The following is a 12,230-nucleotide window of genomic DNA, read 5'->3' on the forward strand; positions in this document are numbered from 1 at the left end:
CCATAACTTTTATCTCTGAGAGAACTGTAATGAATAAGCAAATACTGAACATACATTTTTCATTTGATCCAGTGCCACTACTCATAAATATTTACACAAGTTAAATGAAAATCTGTGTCCACAAAAAGCTTTCTTACGTTAACGTTCATAGGAGATTTATTCATAATAGATGGAAGTTGAAAATAAATGAAATGACCTTCCACAGGTGAATGGATAAACAGGTTGTGGTACATCCACACAATGTAGCACTACTCAGCAATAAAAAAAAATAACAAACTACTGATGCATGCAATAACATGGATGAATCTCAAAAGCATTTGTGTAGACATAAACGATTAAATAATCCATGATTCCATTTATATGACCTTTGAGCAACGGTGAAGTTGTGGGGGTAGAAAACAGGTGAATGGCTGCCAGTCTGTCTTAAGCATGGAGGTAGATACACAATTACATATATTTGTCAAAATTCATCAAACAGTACACGTTTAAAATGGTGAATTTAATTTTATGTAAAATTATACCTCACTAACCCTTATTTCAACAAGGTCTGTCGTTTTCCCATTGCATGTTCTTTTCTCCTTTGCTAAAGATGAACAGATCCATAGAATTACGGGTTAAAGGACTTACTCTATAATAAAAAGCATTATAAAGCCCTATTAAAGCCATATTAAAGAGAACATTACCTTTGGCATAAGCATAAACAAATAATTTAGTGAAACAGAAGGCAGAAATGGATCATGGTACACAGGGGATGTTAACATTTGTTGGCTTAATAAAACAAGAACAAGACAGTGTGCATCTTTGCAATATGCAGAAAAAGGGAGTCAAGCACAGACTGGTTTTGTGCAACATCAAGATTCCATCTGCCTCTTAAATGTTTCTCTCCACATGTTAACTATTTTCCTTCATGCAGACACTTTCTCATGGCTGCTGAAGTCCCAAGGTCACCAACCCACAGAACATGATGTTCTCCTATTACAAAAGTCCCAGGTAGGGCTCTTACTCACCCACTTGGATCAAACGTCCTTCCCAAAAATAAATGTTAAGCCAAGAATGTTTGGGAGATCTATTAGCTCCTGGGTCACGAGGGCAACTTGGTTACTAAAAAAATAAAGGGATGAAGTCCTGAGCAAAAATACTCCCTAAAAATGGTAATTTAGCACCTGATAAAGATAGTACTTCAAACTTCAATCACACAGTGTTGAGAACTGATTATTCATTTGGGAAAACATTAGATCCTTATCTCACACCATATCTAATCAAGCAATAACACAGAGACAGATCAATGGACAAATTTAACTTAATGTTCATTTCACATATTTTTAATGTGAGACACACGACGTAATGATTTTCCAAGTACTTCTCTTGTGCAGATGCAATGAAAGCTCAATGAATTAAACACTTGTTTCATATAACAGAATAACAAATAGCTTTATTTCTTTTTTTTAAGTATTTTTTAAATGTTTATATCTTTATTTTGAAAGAGAGGGAAAGAGAATGTGAGCAGAGGAGAGGCAGGGGGGATGGATCTCACAACTGTGAGATCATGACCTGAGCCGAAATCAAGAGTAGGACACTTAACCAACTGAGCCACCCAGGCGTCCCAAATCGCTTTATTTCTAATGGTTAGGCTCACTACATGGAGATTTACAGGACTGAAAAACAGCCACCCCGAATCAGTTTCTCATAAGAACATATTCTCCCCTGAGGCTGATTAATATTAATGTTAATCAGTTATACCTCTTCAAAAAGGTATACCTGTAAGTTGATTAAACTACCTTCAGCTCTAAGAAACAGAAAATCTCAACTCAACTCAGGTATCATTAGAAAAATATATACCTCATATAAAGAAGCTCCAGGGGTGGTTAATTCACCTGCTCAAAAGACACTGCTGACCCAACTCCTTCCCAGCTTTGTATTCTGCCATACTCAGATACTACCTTAGGATCAAAAGATATAATTGGATGTCACATCCAGTCATAAAAATATCCAGCAAAATCATAGGCCTTTTATATCAAATGTCTGTTAACCACTGGGGAATCCTGTTCCCCCATATTTCACTGAAAATTATTTTAAAGTTTTTCCCCTGCCAGAGCTGGGTCAGATGCTTATTTCCTTTTCTCTTTAAAACTACCTTTTTAGGGGCGCCTGGGTGGCTCAGTCGGTTGAGTATCCAACTTCGGCCCAGGTAATGATCTCGTGGTTCGTGAGTTTGAGCCCACATCGGGCTCTGTGCTGACAGCTCAGAGCCTGGAGCCTGTTTCAGATTCTGTGTCCCCCTCTCTCTCTCTGTCCCACCCCTGCTTGTGCTCTGTCTCTCTGTCTTTCAAAAATGAATAAACATAAATTTTTTTTTAAATTTTAAAACTACCTTTTTAACTTTATTTATTTTGAGAGAGAGTGTAGGGGCAGAGAGAAAGGGAGAGAGAGAATCCCAAGTAGGCTCCGTGCTCAGAGCACAAAGCCCAACATGGGGCTCGAACTCACGATCTGCAAGATCACGACCTGAGCCAAAACCAAGAGTCGGATGCGTCACCGACTGAGCCACCCTGGTGCCCTCAGATGCTTATTTCAAATGAATCATTAATCAGGACACATTTTTCAAAATTAGGTTAGACCATAAGGATCTAATGTATAACATGGGACTAGAGTTGATAGCACTGTATACTGTATAAATGAAATTTGCAGAGAGTGGAATGTAAATGTTCTCACCAAAAAAAGCAGGGGTGGTAAATATGTGAGGTGATAGTTGTGTTAATTAACTTGATGGGGGAATCCTTTTACAATGCATACTTAAATCATCACATTATACATTTTAAATATCTTACAATTTTATTTGTCAATTATACCTCAATAAGCTGGGCAAAAATTAGGTTAGATCAATCATTATTTGTTTCCTGAATCATACAGAGGGAGGTGGACAATGAAACAAAAAAACTGGTCTGCTGGCATGGAGGGACAGCTGTTGAGTAGATAATCAAAAGCCTATAAAAGTTCTAACAAATCTATTGCTACTCATATAATAGCTATCATTTGTAACATTCTATACAATGGTCTAGTACATTATATTTATTAATTTACCAAATCCTCACTGGAACTCCATGTGGTAGGGTAATGTCATTATAATCATTTTGCAAATAAGGAAACTGAGGAACAATGTTCAGGGGTTTGCCCCAGGCCACACAACTAATATGCAGTAGAACTGGAAACTTGAGCCTAGGAAGTCTAGTTTCCAGAGTCCACTAGATCAGGGGCCAGCAAACTTGGCTAAATCTGGCCAAGTCTGTTTTTCAATGGCCCATGAGCTAAGAATGAATTTTGCATTTTTAACAGGTTGTAAAAGAAAAAAAAATGTTAACAGGAAGCATATGTAGCCTGTAAGGCTAAAGTATTTACTATATGGCCTTTTACAGAAAACGTTTGCCAACTCTTGCACCATATGTCATGGTTGTTAATACTAGGAAGTAAAGGCAAAGAACAATATATGGCATGCTACCGTACAAATAGTTCCCAGGCTACATCTAAGTTAGGTTTGGCATATTCAAACCTATTTAGGTTCCCCAATTAAACATTTCAGGATATTCAAAGATGGGGTTGTTTTCTTTCTTCCTTTCTCTCTTTCTCTTTCTTTCTTTCTTTAATGTTTATTTATTTTAGAGAGGGAGAGAGAGAGAGCATGAGCATGGGAGGGGCTTTGTGCTATGAGCACGGAGCCTACTTGGGATTCTCTCTCTCCCTTTCTCTCTGCCACTACACTCTCTCTCAAAATAAATAAAGTTAAAAAGGTAGTTTTAAAATTTTTTTTAATTTTTTTATGTTTATTCATTTTTGAAAGACAGAGAGAGACAGAGCACAAGAGAGAGAGGAGACACAGAATCCGAAGCAGGCTCCAGGCTCTGAACTGTTAGCACAGAGCCCGAAGTGGGGCTCAAACTCACCAACTGTGAGATCATGACCTGAGCCAAAGTTGGATGCTCAACCGACTGAGCCACCCAGATGCCCCAAAGATGGGGTTGTTTTCTCAATGAGCACATTTTATGGTGGTAAGTACAATGAGCTTACTGTTCCCAGTGGCTGCCTTACATTCAGACTTGTGCTAAATGTAAAAAATGTGTACTTGGCCTTTGTATTTCCTGTGACAACTTAAACATTTTTTTTCTAAAATTTTTTAATGTTTATTTCTGAGAGAGAGAGAGCGAGAGAGAGAGCGGGGAACAGGAGAGGGAGAGAGGGAGACAGAATCCAAAGCAGATTCCAGGCTCTGAGCTGTCAGCACAGAGCCTGATACAGGGCCCAAACCCACATACCACAAGATCGTGACCTGATCCAAAGTCAGATGCTTAACGGACCGAGCTACCCAGGTGCCCCAAACATTTTTTCCTAAAGAAAAAAAAATTTATCTGTATTTTCTTTTCTTTTTTTGTGTTTATTTATTTTTGAGAGAGAAATAGTACAAGCAGGGGAGGGGCAGAAAGAGAGGGAGACAGAGGATCCAAAGCAGGTTCCATGCTGTCAGCACAGAGCCCCATGTGGGGCTTGAACCCACGAGCCATGAGATCATGACCTGAGCCGATGTTGGATGCTTAACTGAGTCACCCAGGCGCCCCTCTCTGTATTTTCTAAATTCAGTTTCCCTCAGTAATAATTCTCTGAAATCTAATAAATTATGTTTTGTTGCAAACTTTCAGAAAACCATGTATTTATAAGGTTTCAGTCTACTATTATTTACCTGAGGTTCAATGAGATAATAACCTTTTCAGAAAGGCTTTTCTAAATTTGTTGTGATCTCTGGATTTCTCAGTTTGGATTCTCCAGTGACAGTAAGTTTCATTTATGGATTAGGTTTCTAAACATCAAGGTGATGTTTCTACTCTTGTGTGAGTTCACTAACACACAGTGTGTGCTGACTCCTCAACAGAAGGCTTTCTACGTCCTACCCCATAGAGAGGAGAGAACACGAAGAATTGCCGTGGGGGCCTTTATGTGTCAGACCTACAAGTGAATTACCTCATTATGCTCACATCCCATTGGCTAGCTCTCATGCATACTGTCCCACCTGGATGCAACAGCAGCTGAGAGATAAAGACTTGCTCTGTGTCCAGTTTGGTAAAAGCATTGCCAGCTATCTATTGTGTGTGAGTTCTATGAAGGCTGACTTCTGGTAGGACTTCCCACATTCATTACAACCACAGGGAGGGAGGGATATGGATATATCCATATGGATATACTGTCGGGCCAACAGTTCTGAGTTACAGCAAGATGGTTTCACACATCCATCTTTACAGTGTTTCTCTTCTATGTGTATTCTCTGATGTGTGGTGAGATTTGGTTTGTGGCTGAAGGTCTTCCCACATTCATACATTTATATAGGGTTTCTCCCCTGAGTGAATTCTCTTACGTTTAATGAGGGTCGAACTATCATAGAAAGATTTTCCACATTCGTTGCATTCAAAGGGCTTCTCTCCCATGTGTGTTCACTGATGTACATTGAGGGATGCCTTCTGGCAAAATGTTCTCCCACATTCTTTACATTCATAGGGTTTCTCCCCTGTGTGAATCCTCTGATGTTGAATAAGTTGGGACTTCTGGTAAAATGCCTTCCCACATTTGTTACATTCAAAGGGTTTCTCCCCAGTATGAATCCTCTGATGTTTACTGAGGGTTGACTTCTCAGAAAAGGTTTTCCTACATTCTACATATTCATAAGGTTTCTCCCCTGTGTGAGTTCTCTGATGTTTAAGAAGAACTGACTTCCCACAGAAGGTCTTCCTACATTCATTGCATTCATGTATTCTCTCCCCTGTATGAAGTCTTTGATGTTTACTGAGGGTTGACTTCATATAATACATTTTCCCACGTTCACTACATTCATAAGACTTCTCCCCTGAGTGTATTCTCTCCTGTACATTGAGTTTTGACTTTATACTGAAGGATTTGTCACACTCATTACATTTACAAGGTTTTTCTCCTATGTGAGATCTCTGATGCACAGTCAGGTCTGACTTTTGGGAGAAAGATTTTCCACATTCACTACATTTTAAGGCTTCTCCCCTGTGTGTGTTCTCTGATGTTGACGGAGGGCTGAGTTCTGGTAGAAAGTTTTCCCGCATTTAACACATTCATAGGTCTCTCTCTTGTATGAATTCTTTGATGTACAGTGAGGGCTGGCTTATGGTAAAAGGGTTTCCCACATTCATTACATTCATAGGGTTTTTCTCCTGTGTGTGTTTTCAGATGTACGATGAGGTTTGACTTACGGAGGAAGGTTTTCCCACACACATCACACTCGTGGTATTTCTCACCCATGTGAATTCTATGACATTTCTTCCAAAGGACTGACTTATCACAGGTTTCTCCACATGCCTTAAATTTATAGGGATTCTTCCTTGAGTAAATTATCTGGCCTAACATGCGGTTTGACTCACCCCTGAAAGTTTTCTCACATTCATTATAATCACGGAATTTCTCCCCTGTGTGAGTTCCTTTATGTGTAATGAAGAGATCATTACTGTGGAAGGCTTTAATGCATTCACTATATTCAAACAGTTGCTCTGCAGTGTGAATCTTTTGTTGCCAAATAAAATCCTCATTATGATAGAAGATGCTCTCATTTTTATTAAATTCATTGAACTTCTTTCTAGTTATGAGTTTCGTCATGATTAATATCCGGAAGCAATTTCTCACGCCCACTGGCATCATCGGATTTCTTTCCTGAATAGTTTCTATTACTGGTGGGTAACTCTGACATATTTTTTAAACCAATTCCACCTAGATTATATTTACTAGACATTTTCCTGGAAGGAACAGATTAAATGTTTTCCTTAATACATTTTCTCTCTGTGTAATCACTTTTTTGTTATTGATAAATGCATCTTGCCATAAATGTCTGTCTTGGTTTTCTTTGCTTTCTACCATGTCATCAACTAGAAATAAGAAAAACATACCTTATGCATCTGAAACTAGTTCTTAAAATTGGGCCAACACACAAATATCTTTCATATACCCAACTCTTTGCTTTCAGACCCAGTCTTTTGGCATAAAAGCAATACCAAATAAATATTTTCCATTCCCCGTAATTTGCTGAGGAGCAGGGAAAGAGGTGACAATAACCCAATCAATCAAACCTATTGTGGTGGAAGAAGGGAAAGTAAGACTGGCAATGAATGCACACACATTTATTTGGTCCTTCACAAAAGTACATTTCAAAATGGATAGAAGGGGTAAAATAAACATAAAGAATAGAAAATAAAGGATTCAGTAAGAGTGGATGGATTACAACGAGCAGAATTCACAGTAATATATGCTCAGTAAAAAAATTATATAGTAAATGTGACATGGAAAATAGGTAGACAAGAGTGTTGTTTGAAGAAGTTACCAGAGGAAACAAAGTGCTCAGAGGAGATGAATCAGAGTCTAGGTGCTAACTTTGTTAATCCTGCCTTCAAGAAGACAGCCAGAATTCCATCACTCTGCACACTCTATTACCTTGAACCTAGTTTATGGCACTGTCGTTTTTCCTAACTGGTCTCCTTGCTTCTACTCTCTTCTCTCATGGCGATCAGCTTCCTACATCTCTCTCCTGCTAATATAAATTCTGTGAGATCAAGGGACTTATTTCGCCACTGCTCTATCCCTTTCATTTAAAACATGACTGGCATGGAGCAAGTGTTCAGTTAATATTGGTTAAACTAATCTATTAATTCCTGACAACAAAAGAAGTCCTTGAAAATGAAGGGAATATGGGAAGGTGAGAATGCTAGAGTAAGGAGACTCACCAACATAAAATATCTTTTAAGACACAGGAATGGATTTTAAGGTACAAGTAGAAGGGAGTAAACTCTTCAAAAGGCAAAAAAAAAAAAAAAAGAGAGAACATCAATGTGTGAGAGTACATCTGTGGTGAATTTAGGTATCTGAGGTATGCGGGTTAAACATCCTTAGTCACTTCTAAACAGAGTCTCTTGAAAGAGGGTCTTGAAAACACTCCGAAGATGCCTATACCTGAAACAACAACCTGGAATCTAATTTCCCTGGATTGCTCACGTAGGTAATACTGGCTTGCAAACTCCTCCTCTAATATCCATGATGCTCCTTGCTCTAACTTGAAGATCTCCTCTGGTTTGGTAATGGAATGTCCTGATAATGGAAAACAATATGGGACACAGGAAAAGCTGCCTGGCTTTAGGAATGCAGAAGAAAAACCAGAGTCCAGCTGTAGGTTCTACACACTGAAGGGACCCATTGGAATCTTTCAATGGGGTGGTGAAAACACAACAATATTCCTGGCGTCCAAACCTAAATATCATTAAACTCTACAAAAGACCCATATGCTTTGGTCACAACAGGAGGACATGCGTGATGCTGTTGCTCAGAAAAGCTTTGCTTACCCAGTGAGATGAAGAAGCCATCGTTCTCCAACATCACATCCCTGTACAAGGTCCTCTGATCAGGGTCAAGTTGACCCCACTCCTCCTGGGTAAAGTTCACAGTCACATCCTCAAATGAAATCGATCCCTGTAACACACATATCTGATTAATCAGAAGTGTTCAAAACTGTATGACAGAGGAGGAACTAATTCTTCACCATGTTCACTACTGAGTTTACTCAAAAAAGTTTATATAGGAGATTTACCATATTGCCTGTTTTGTTTTATACGTGGTGACAGAAACAGAAATATAAGAAGAAGAAATACGTACTCATATACATGAAAGTGTCCTCGTTTCTGGAGACACTAAAATACATAAAACACTGTTTCTTCTACTCTCAGGAAGCTTACAATCTAGTATGGATGCAGACAGGATTAAATAATACCATAAGATCAGGAGAGAACTGAATTTGGGGCTTTAATGATATAAAATGCCCTAATGTGGTAATTTGGCATGGTTCATTTAGACAAGAGTTCTCCAGAGTATTTGGTGACTCACTCTTTTAGGGAGGAAAACTTTTAAGCATCAAACTGCCACAAATTTGTGGCAATATATAGGTATGTCTGAATGTTTATGGGCTACTCTACAGGGAGTCCATTCTTTGCATGGTCCTGACATGCACGAATTTCAGTTACCACAATTTATTTAGTTGAGTAACAACAGTCCCCAACAACATGATCAGATTTCAGTTACTATGGTAACTGTGAGTAATCACATCAAATATAAACTTCGCTGCTGGCTCTTCAATTCACAAATCACTACATAAATAACAGACACACATCATGAACAATGATCAATCACATCATTTCTTTCAAAGTCTGCCAGTGACTGACCACTGCACATCTGTTATTCAGTTCACACACAGACAGCAAGACACACAAAAACACCTGTTGCCTCCTTGTCTCCTAGCAATATGGCATTTTCCAAAAATGGTTAAATGGTTTGCAAAAGGGAATTGGCCAACAGCGATGAAAGAGCAGCAAAGAAATGAGAAGTGATTACAGAAGTGAAATTCAAATTAAATATAGAGTTTTAGAAGAAATACCTGACTGTGGGAATTTGAACAATGTTTCCATTTGAGACATTCTAGATCTACAACCAAAGATCTTACTGAAGGAGTACTCAGTACTAAATATTACAGTATTTCTTTCATTTTTATATACATTTATAACCAACAGAAAGATTTTTAGTGTTTTCACAAATATTTTTGAAGACTGCAGAACAGCTACCATTTTCCCCACTGATTAAGCCTGCTTTGCATGGTTTCAGTGTATATGCCCATTTTTCTAGCCCCACACTACAGTGCAAAGTGAGGACTGTCTATGTGCTACACATAGATATCCACATACGTTCAGTATATAGTACATATAGCCACCAAATTCACCTAAGCTCAAAGTGGGCTGTGTGCTGATTGACTGGCTGAAGAATTAACTGAAGGATTATCAGAACACTCTGGGCATTTGCCACTCTGTATAATCACAGCTGGGGGCTGAAGGATAAAACATTAAAAACAAAAATGTTTTAGGTAAATGCTTCAGGGACTCTGGCAATGACCAAATCAGCCAGAAAGAAAATGGGTACTGGTTTTGTTTTAAGGCAGGTCTTTGATGCGATAGGTCATGATGGTCTAACTCCATGGTATGAACGATCTGTACTTCAGAAATCAATAGTCCCTTAAAGTTGCCTATATACTCCCTGCTGATAAACTGAAAGGAAATTCACCAGGTTATATCTTTCCAACAATTTCCTTTACAGATCCCTGAAGTCAGTTCTTTCATTGATGAGAGAAAATAGATAAAGGAATAGCATTCTACATTTCTGAATAAACTCACAATAACCAATAGCTACCTACATGAATCAAACCAAATCTTCACACATAAACATAAATGGACAATGAAGGTTTCACTAGAAATTTAAGAACCAGTAACACAAAAGACATGCACCAGATGAAGTGAAAAAGAAACTATGAAGAAAACAAAACTATGTAATTATTATGATTCCAAGAAAAGGAAACGACTGTTTTTAAAGACACTGGAGATTAATAGTATTTAAAAGAACATCACTTCACCTTACACCCATTAGCAAACAAAAGTATTGATGAGGCTGTGGAAAAACTGGAACGCTTGTGCATGTTGGTGGGAATATAAAATGGTATATAGCTAATACAGAAAAGAGTACGGTGTGTCCTCAAAAGCTTAACAATATAATTTGCTAATTCTCCCATAACAAAAGTGCCTACCACACACTGGATGGCTTGAGCAAAGAAATTTATTTTCTCATTGTGCTGGAGGCTGGAAGCCCAACATCAGGATGTTAGCTCACTGACCTCCTCTTGTCTCTAGACATTTTAATCCAACTACCTTTGAGATTAGAGAGAATAACCAGGTAGTTTAGTCATATCTAACAAACGATTTTTAAAACTCTATCATATTAAAAACTAATTCAGATCATTTCTATAACACATGAGATGTGAGAGGAAAGGACAGCAAAATATGTAAAAGGTCAGGTCACATCTAGAAAACGGAAATTCTTGATGTTGATGGAAAAAATACAAATACAAACCTATGTTAAATGTTTCCAAGAGAACCAGTGGAAAAAAACAGAACCCTGAATTTCCAAACCACTAGAAGGCAGATATAGAATCGACAGAGAAAAATTAAAGAAAGGAAAGAGGGTGGGATAAATAAAAATACAAATAAAAAAGGAAGGACTAAAACTAAACATCATCAGTGACCATAAAAAATGTGAATGAGGGAAAATTCCCAATATAAAAGGAAATCTCAGGTCATGCACAAAAATAATCCAGCCAAGTACTGTTGACTAGTCACATGATCATAAAATAAGTATGTCTATATTTATACACGTATTTATTTATATACATACCACACACATATCGATACATATGTGTATATTTATACAAAGTGCATGCATACAATATAGAAAATAGATCAGCACCTCACTCATACCTTTCCTTTTTTTTAATGTTTATTTATTTCGAGAGAGAGAGCACACGTGCGTGAGTGGGGGAGGGGCAGAGAGAAAGGGAGACACTCCCAAGCAGGCTCTGCACTGTCAGCACAGAGCCTGACGCAGAGCTTGATCTCACAAACCATGAGATGATGACCCGATCCAAAATCAAGAGTCAGCACTCATCAAACTGAGCCACCCAGGCGTCCTGTTACTCATACCTTTCTTACAGGACTTGTGACGGTTAGTCTGACGTGTCAATTTGGTAGGCTATAGTACCCAGTTATTTAATAAAACACTTACTATGGTGGCTCAGGCAATTGAGCGTCCGGCTCTTGATTTCGGCTCGAGTCATGATCTCACAGTTTCATGAGTTTGAGCCCCATGTTGGGCTCTGTGCTGATGGCACAGAGCCTGCTTGGGATTCTCTCTCTCTCTCCTTCTCTCTCTGCCCCTCTCCTACTTGCACTGCCTCTGTCTCTCTCAAAATAAATAAATAGACTTAAAAAAAAAAAAACATAACACTTACCTAGGTGTTACTATGAAGGTATTTTGTAGATGTGGTTAATATCTCAATCAACTGACTTTAAGTAAAGAAGATTACCCTCAATTGGGTGGGCTTCATCCAAATAGTTAAAGCCCTTTATGAACAAAAACTAAAGTTTTCCCAAAAAGAAGGAATTCTGCCTCAAGACTGCGGGATTAACTCCTGAGTTTCCAGCCTGCTGGTTTTCCTTCAAATTTTAGACTCACCAGTCCCCACAACCACATGAGCCAATTCCATAAAATGAATGTAACATGTGTATTTATATGTGCATATGTATTATATGATACAA

At 38.3% G+C, this 12,230-nt stretch overlaps 2 protein-coding genes across 3 annotated transcripts in view; both read right to left on the minus strand.

The window, feature by feature from the left end:
- The window catches only part of BMS1 (BMS1 ribosome biogenesis factor), a 72,068-nt gene extending 63,591 nt beyond the window's left edge, over positions 1–8,477 (minus strand). Inside the window, exons 1-2 of one of the 2 annotated variants that reach the window (XM_049646316.1) lie at positions 8,388–8,477; positions 1,008–1,101 (exon numbers count right to left, since the gene is read on the minus strand). The gene's annotated coding sequence lies outside the window, so the exon portion shown is untranslated. The remainder of the gene's footprint in view (positions 1–1,007; positions 1,102–8,387) is intronic. The other variant, XM_049646318.1, reaches the window with a different exon arrangement.
- The window catches only part of LOC125933140 (zinc finger protein 883-like), a 48,054-nt gene continuing 36,933 nt past the window's right edge, over positions 1,110–12,230 (minus strand). Inside the window, 6 exon segments of the mRNA XM_049646004.1 lie at positions 1,110–5,362; positions 5,364–6,040; positions 6,043–6,135; positions 6,138–6,741; positions 7,934–8,136; positions 8,388–8,514. Of these exon segments, the coding sequence (XP_049501961.1) occupies positions 5,123–5,362; positions 5,364–6,040; positions 6,043–6,135; positions 6,138–6,741; positions 7,934–8,136; positions 8,388–8,514 (1,944 nt within the window). The 3' untranslated portion in view covers positions 1,110–5,122.

Source organism: Panthera uncia, chromosome D2 (genome assembly GCF_023721935.1).
Source record: "Panthera uncia isolate 11264 chromosome D2, Puncia_PCG_1.0, whole genome shotgun sequence".
Classification (NCBI taxonomy): Eukaryota; Metazoa; Chordata; class Mammalia; order Carnivora; family Felidae; genus Panthera; species Panthera uncia.